Below are 7,995 nucleotides of genomic sequence, written 5' to 3' on the forward strand. Positions count from 1 at the left end.
AATTAATAACTATGTTCTGGTGCCCACTGCCAAACTCTGTGAATGTGACTTAAACACACAATTCTTGTGTTTTCCTTATCTGGCTGTGCAGCGTCTCCAGGTCTCACGTCTCCCTAGAACTTAGGTGGAGCTCGGTGCAAATCATGGAATCAGCCCAGGAGGAGACCCTGGAGCATGATTTCATTTGCACTATCAGAGTGTTCTTTAGGGTTCAGTAGTTTTTTTTTTAATATTTAGTTTTTAGTTTTAGGTGGACACAATATCTTTATTTTATTTTTATGTAGTGCTGAGAATCGAGTCCAGTACCTCATGCATGCTAGGCGAGCATGCTACCACTTGAGCCACATCCCCAGCCCCTCAGATATAGTTTTAAAGAGGGTTGTGTTTACCCACTAAAAGAAAAAAATAAAATTAGCTAACGAAAGTTTGCATTCGTCACAAGATTAACATTAGTCGACTTTTCCCAAGAAATTATTCAAATGGCCAAAAATAAATCCATGAAAAGATGCCAAACATCTTAAGATTCAGAGAAGAACAACTCAAAACCACAGTGAGACATGCCCTACCTTTTGGGATGGTTACAATAAAAAATCAACAAATAATAAAAGAGTTGGTGAGAATGTGGAGAAATTGGAACCCTGTTGCATTGAGAATATGCACTGGTGCATTACTTTGGAATGTGCTCTGGGGGGTTAAACACAGTTAAGACAGAGTTACTAACTACAAGACCCAGCAATTTCACTTCTAGGTATATAACCAACATATTTCAAAAAAGAAAAAAAAAAGTGTGTGCAAGGTTGATCATGACTCTTTCCTGTGCAGCGAAGACATCAGGGCGGGGACAGAGCCCGCCTTCCTTCCTCACTGTGTGACATCCCTTTCTGCCTGGCAGAGAGAGCTGACCTCCCTCTCCACCCAGAGGCAGTCTCTTCAGACCATACACACCTGGTGGTGAGCACCTTGAGTTTGGTGGTGACACCTGCGTGGTGGGGCTCCGCTTTTCTTGAGAGGATGACTTTGGGACTGAGAAATCCATGTCCTCAGCTGAGGGCCATGGGGAAACACAGCCCGGACTTCCCAGCCCAGGAGAGACCCCATCTGCTCCCTAGATGGAGGGTTCCCCCTCTTGGCCCCGTCACCCACTTCAGCTTTGGAGGGAGCCCTAGCACCTTCCACCTACTGCAGGAGAGTCCTTCTGAGGAAGGGCGGCTGTCTTCCCTGGGTGCCTTGGTGATGGAAATAGCCACTTTCCTTTCTACATCCCTGACAGGAGCCACACCTGGAGCTGTCTGGCGTTTGGAGGGCTGGACTCTAGGCCAGAGCACTGTCCCTCTGACCCTTTTTCTCCCTTTGGCCTCTGCAGTGTCCTGGAGTCAGCATGGTGACCAGTGTCCAGGCCTCTACCCTGAGGAGTCTCCCCACTCTCTGCATCTTCATGGCCCTGGTTTTCAGCTCTGTAGGTAAGGACCAGCAAGCAACCCTCTCCTAAGGGTGGGAAGGTGGGCAATAAGCCCTCAGGGAGGGAGCCTGAGGGACCCACCTAGCCCACAGGGAGAGGGATGTCCTGTCCCCTCCATCCCTAGGTGTGTCTGTCTACTAGAAAGAGCAACTTCCACCCTTGCCACTTTTCCCTCCTGGACGACTTTAAAGTGTTGCTTCAATCAACATGCATGGCCATATCCAGTGCCCTGCAGTTTTGCATAATTGTGGGGCTCTTTTCATGCATGATGGGAAGTTGTTTGTTTTTCTGTGCCCAGTGCTCCATTTCCTCCCCTCCTCCCTGCTTCCTCTACACTTTGGTCTTCCTTCCATTAACCTATCTTTAAATTTCTGCAATGTGGTTATGCATAAGGAGGAATTCACTGTGGCAGAGTTGCCAGTGTACACAACATAACTGGATCAGCCTCCCTTGGTGTTATTTCCCTCTTGTAGAGAGTTACACGTGTACGGAATGCACTGGGAACGCATGTCAGTCTAAACCGGAGACCTGTGAGGCCTCTCAGGGCTGCTTCAATAATAAGCAACAGTTTAGCCAACCAGGTGAGCCCTGCCTGCCTCAGGCCCATGTGGGTGCACACAGGACCTCGGAGGGAGGGGCTGCTCAGCTCAGGATTCAGTGTAGCCCCTCCCTCCCCTCTACTCCTCTACTCTACTCTGGCTCCTAGGATGAGGGGGGTTGTGGGTAGGGGAGGTGGCAGGGGTGGGCACTGTGCCAAGTGAAGGGTCTCAGGGGGAGGTGCTGGGTGACTCCAGTCCCCAAATCCGTCTCAGGGGTGGGGGATCAGTGAGAAAGGACACCTGCTACTTTTTTGTGATTTTGGATTCAAACCCAGGGTCCCACACATGCCAGGCAAGCACTCGAGCAGCACCATCAAATGGTTCCTCCATGGGTTTGTTCTATGAAGAGGACCACTGGGGAGGACTCTTGGGAAAGTGGAAGCACTAAGGACAGAGGGGTGCCCTTGCAGAATTCCTTGATATTGGTTGCCCGTCTGGACACCCCCCTCTCTAGGACTCAGAGGGAACATTCTCTTTGGTTCTGGTTCTGCACAGGTATTTCACCAATAATTACACAGGATAAAGGCTGCTTTTCACGTGCGTGCACTCCCCTGTCCTTCTCTGCCACCGTGAGGACTGGATGGACATTTGTGTATGAGAACCAGTGCTGCAAGAGCGAGCAGTGTAACAAAGCAGACATCCAACGTGAGTGCCTGCTGCTCTCCCAGCCCCTGGATTTCCTCTGCCTCTGAAGTCACCCACCACCCACCTCCACTTCTGAGAGGCCCAGAGTGTTTTCTTCTTTTCTTGTGAAGGGGCAGGTTGGACCTAAGTCCCTTCTGCATGGGAGACGGGCAGCTGAGTGGGGGGACAGCCCTGGGCATTTTCTCTACATGTGCTTTGGGTCAGCATCCCAGCAGAGAGACTCTCCTTACCTATCTCACTCCTCACCTCTCTTGTTCTGCTTTGCTGAGATGGACTCTCACTATATTCTCACGCTGGCCTCCAACTCCCGGGCTTGAGCAACCCTGCAACCTCAGCCTCTAGGGTGGGGATGGCTAGGACTGTGGGTCCCAGGCCACACCTGCCTGTCCTCCCCTGTGTGAGCAGCATCATTTCAGGCCTCAGATTACCTTCTGCCCCATTATCTAGGATTGTTCTCCAGCCAGGGAGAGAAAAGTCCTTGATGAAGGGGGAAGATAACACTAAATCCCTACACGCTCTCTCTGATTAATATTTTCTACCTGATCCATAAATCCTGTCCCTAACCCTTCCTATGCCAATCTAGCTGTGAATGGTTTGAGGGATTTTGGAATATTCACAAATTCAGGGGATAAGAATTCTCTCAGCTCTTCTTTTTGCCCATTGCTCACCATGAAAACTTTCTTTCTTTATTTAGTGTCTCCAGTGTCCAAGGAAGAAAATGGCATTGTATGTCCTGCCTGCTTCTCTGACAATGGCACGTTCTGTACCCCACAGCCCCTCAAGTGCACAGGGGCAGAGACGAAGTGTGTCGAGGTTACAGGCAAAGGTATGTAGATTTCCCAAGCATTTTGGGTCATCCTCTTAATGGGCACAAGGTGTCTGCCATCTATTGCTGTGTACCTAATTAAACCCAAGCTTAACAGCTTAAGAGGACATCTGTCCCCCTGTGATCTGAAGGTGGCAGGTCTGAGAGGGAAATAGAGGTTGTTGTGGCTCAGGCTGTCTCCTGAGCTGTGGTCCAGCCGGCAGCAGGGGCTGAGGTTGCTCAGAGCAGGATCTGCTTCCAAGCCCATGCAGCCTCCATTCCTCTTCCTGGGCGTCTTCCTAGGTCTCCTGGGGGTCATGACCTGCCAGCTGGCTTCCCTAGATTAGGGATGAGAAGTGAGTGGGGGAGCTGAGGCTCTTCACAGCTCATCTGAGAAGGGACACTGCTTCATTTCTCCTATCCTCTTAGTCACCTAGAACCACCCTGTTACACCTGGGGAGGAAGGCATGGAGGCACCGACAGCAGGGGTGGGACCTGCAACTGCTGTGACAGTGCCTGATGCCCACAAGCAAGTGGTGGTAGAGGGCCAAGGGCCTGGGTATCCCTCCTAGGATTGCAGGGAGCCATGGGGCAGGAGACAATTGAGCAGTTCCAAGGAGAGCAGAGGAGAGGACTGGGGACACACGGGCTGTCATGTTGTCCTGGAAAGGGACCATGTCTCAGTGACATGAAGGGTGGACACCCACAGTCCTCTCTGTCACCCTCAACACCAATACCTCTAAGAGCAAACCCTCGGGGCCAAGCACTGACGTTCTGCATGGTGTCATTCTGACTCCAGTGAAGGTTTTCGAGTTTTCCTGAGCAGGAGAAAGCTTGTGTTTGTGGTGAGGGTGCAGGAGCCCCTCAGATGGGAGCAGGAGAAGCCACCATGGGGTGTCCTTTCTGGGCTGGACAGCTAGATGGGGCACTGTCAAGTCTTTTCTGATCAACATGTAAAGGGTTCCCTGGAATTAGTGGCATTTGAGGAACTAAATAATGTTGGAGCTGAGAGTTTGTTGAGAATGAAGGTTTGTCACGGTTTTTTATTTTCTTTTTCTTTTTGAGTAATTTGGAGGAGGGTCTGAGACTAGCAGGGAGGGCCCTCTGTCTAGCTGAGCTGACCTGAATGAGGGAAATGGGTGTCACCTGGGATACAGAGGAGAGGTGGGCTCTCTGCAGTGGGGCAGCCTTTCTGCTCCAGGTTTCTGTAGCATGTGTCAACCCTGGGCAGAGGGGACCTTATCTACAGTATTTCCCTCTGGGTTCCCAAAGGATGTGAAGGTGCAGAAGAGAACAGGGATCCCAGTTGTGTTCAGCCAAACCCTTGAGATCCGACCTCCACCTCCTTCTCTGCCTTCATCAACCACATCTCTCCTCGGGAGGCCATAGAGGCTCAAGTCTCAATTCACTTCTTAGACAGCAGCCCCCTAACCCCCACCGGACATCCCTTTCTGGGAGGTACCTGGGATTGACCTCCACCACTGAGCCGCATAGCCAGCACGGTTTTTATATTTTATTTAGAGACAGGATCTTACTGAGTTGCTTAGTGCCTCACTTTTGCTGAGTCATCCTTGTGCCTCAGCCTTCGGAGCCTCTGGGATTACAGGCATGAGCCACTGTGCCCAGCTAGCAGGGTCCCTTTAAGGTACCTCCAGTCCTGGGGAGACAGAGGGACCTAGGGAAACTAGCTTGATCCCTAGATGGGACTCTTCTTCATGCAGAAGACATAGGTCAGGGGTCAAGGGCCATTCTGAGCACCTTTTTGCTTTGCAAAAGAAGCAGACAGATTAACCTGAGTACAGTGGGAAGGAGGGGAGACAGGGTGAGAAAGAGTCTCATTGCCAATTTTTCTCCCACAGGAGTGTTTAATGGTGTTTCTTCTTTAACGATGTCTGCTATGGGTTGTGCAACTGAAAGTGCTTGCAACTTGAAAGACATAAATGTAATACAAACTCCTACAAACATTTGGACCAAATGTGAAAATCCCATCAGTGAGAGCTCCCAGCTGACACCCATCATCTCGTCCACTCTGACTAGTCTCCTCCTGCTCAAAGTCTTGCTTTGATGACTCAGGGGCTGGCAAGCCTATCATCTGACAACCACCAAATGTGAGCTTCCTTGGGTTGTGGCTTCTCCAACGTCCCCAAAAGGACACAATTAACAAGCTGATGCTTACACACACACATACACACATATGGGATTACTTGTTTGTACCTCAAGTTAAAATAAATAATCATTGTTATTCATTGTCTCAGGGGCTCTTTCTTCACCCAAGTAACACACTTCAGAGGAAGTCTGAGATGAGATCTCTAAGAATCTCTAAAGTCCCTCCATGGTCTCAATGCATGTTCTCTGCCACACATCTAGGATCACACCTCTTTTCTGATATGCTCAGCCCCTGCCCCCCAATCCTCAATTTCCCTCTGCTAATGAAAATGATTTTGAATGAACGATTCAGGGTGCAGCAGGGTGCTCTCCCACAGTTTGTAGAGTCTCGGGTTCAGCTGACTCTCCTACCTCAGATCTACTTGTGTGGAATCATTTCCATGTTCTCTGGACACTTCTGCTTCCAAAGATCGACACAGGCATAGGTGGTCTCTGAAAGCTACATTAAAGAATGAAGATGCATCATTAGCACTCAAGAGAGGTGTGTTTCATCTTCATAAGGCAGGTTTGAGGCTATGGTGGCCACTGCATACCTCAGATGTTGCCTGTGAGGAGGTGGGGGATCCAGGAGAGGCAGAGCCTTTACAGAAACCTCCTGATGCTGACCCCACCACAAAGTGCTCCGGCATTCTGCTCAAAGGGACACCTTGGTTCTCTAGCTCTCTCTCCCTCAGGGTGCAGCCTCCCTCCTGAAGTGACAGCAGAGTGTCCCAGCAGGTGTTTCTTTCTTGGGGGTTCGTAAAACCAAGGATGTCCTTGCCCAGGTCGGGCCTTCCTGGGTCTCCTGTTAGTAGCTTTTCTTTTCCTCCTGGGCACAAGCCATGCCCAGCAACAGCTCTCTCTGCCATTCTCCACGGGTGAGGGCAGCACACCTCCATCCTGCTCTGTGGAGCCCTTTGGCACATGCCCATCTTCGTTTCCTGCACCTGTAGCTGTGTGTGGTGGACTCTGGGACCCAATAGGAGTCTCAATAGGAGAGAAGATGCCCAAGTTGGCACTAGGATTGTTGATGGACAGAGTTGATCTGGGAAGGGATGTATGGATCCTTGTTGGACCTGGTAATTTATGAGCAAGAATTAATTCCTTGTGTTCCCCATGAGAAGAGATTGAATTTCAAAAAATGATAAAAAGGCATAACACATGTGGAGGGCTTACTACACCCCAGCCACCATACTACTCACTCCAGATGGGTTGACTCCATTCTCACAAAATGCAGTGTATGTATTATGGTCATCCCCATCTCACAGATGAAGAAAGAGACAAGGTCTTCCTCACTCCACACAAGCCCCTTCCCTTTTCCTCCTCATCTCTACCCCTGTCTTCTCATTTCTCACTCAATTTTCCTTTTATTTCTCCATGATCATTTCCCAGTGTCACTAGTGTTCCCTGCATTTCTCTCCTCTAATCAGCTATCTCAGGGCCTGAGGTTTGTCCCTTCTTTTCACCAGGGCTGAGAGCAGCCTTTGCCCCAGCAGGGACCCTGCAGTCAGGGCGCCAGTGTGAACAGACCTGCTCTCCTTGGCTGCCCCGGCTTTCCTGGGTTGGAGGGAGGAGCGGTCAGCTTTCTTCTTCCATCTTTTTCTCCAAGATAACAGGTGAACATGGAGCCAGGGCCACGCAATTCATGGACTTCCATTGCAGGTGAGGAAGCATCTTCTGGGCCTGGAGGGAAAGGTGTCTAGGAGCTGGCGTCCAGGGCACATGTGTGCCTGGAGATTCTCATGAGACCTTGGGCCTCAGGAGCTGCCAGCAGCAGGAAGGTTGTGTTATGACCCAGGAAAGCCTTGGCCACCTCTGAAGGTGAGCTGCAGGACAAGGTATTAGTTTGCTTACAACTTAAAAAAAAATAAATCTCATTATTTGACCCATATTGCTGTTCCATTTAGAGGAGCTGCCCTAGGAGGTGGGGGGATATTCTATCATGTGCACAGTGGCAAAAAGCAAATTAACTTAGTTTTATAAAAATGATTTTAGCATAGGGGCTGGTGTGGTAGAGCACTCGCCTAGCACGTGCGAGGCCCTGGGTTCAATCTAGAGCACCACATAAAAACAAATAAAATGAAGGTATTGTGTCCAACTACAACTAAAAGAAAATATTAAAAAAATACTTTAAAAAATGATTTTAGTATAAAATGCAAACATTATGCTTATCTATTTTTAAAGTAAGGGAACATTATTGATCTATAAAAGAGATTTTAAAAGTGGGGTAGGCTAAACAGAAAATAATGAAACATTTACTTTGGTTCTCCCCGATTACACTGGACACACAGATGGAGCCATGGTGGGGGGCACAAGCTCAGGTACCAGCCAAGGGAAGAGCA

The 7,995-nt window shown here is 49.5% G+C and overlaps 1 protein-coding gene across 1 annotated transcript; it reads left to right on the forward strand.

The window, feature by feature from the left end:
* Positions 1-881: 881 nt before the first annotated feature.
* Positions 882-5,750, forward strand: LOC106145141 (protein RoBo-1). Its single transcript, XM_040273557.2, has 6 exons — positions 882-951; positions 1,364-1,460; positions 1,933-2,040; positions 2,554-2,703; positions 3,398-3,529; positions 5,368-5,750. Exons 2-6 carry the CDS (start codon positions 1,379-1,381, stop codon positions 5,571-5,573), a joined length of 678 nt encoding a protein of 225 aa, XP_040129491.2. The 5' UTR covers positions 882-951; positions 1,364-1,378; the 3' UTR covers positions 5,574-5,750.
* Positions 5,751-7,995: the final 2,245 nt, after the last annotated feature.

Source organism: Ictidomys tridecemlineatus, chromosome 1 (assembly GCF_052094955.1).
Source record: "Ictidomys tridecemlineatus isolate mIctTri1 chromosome 1, mIctTri1.hap1, whole genome shotgun sequence".
Taxonomy (NCBI): Eukaryota; Metazoa; Chordata; class Mammalia; order Rodentia; family Sciuridae; genus Ictidomys; species Ictidomys tridecemlineatus.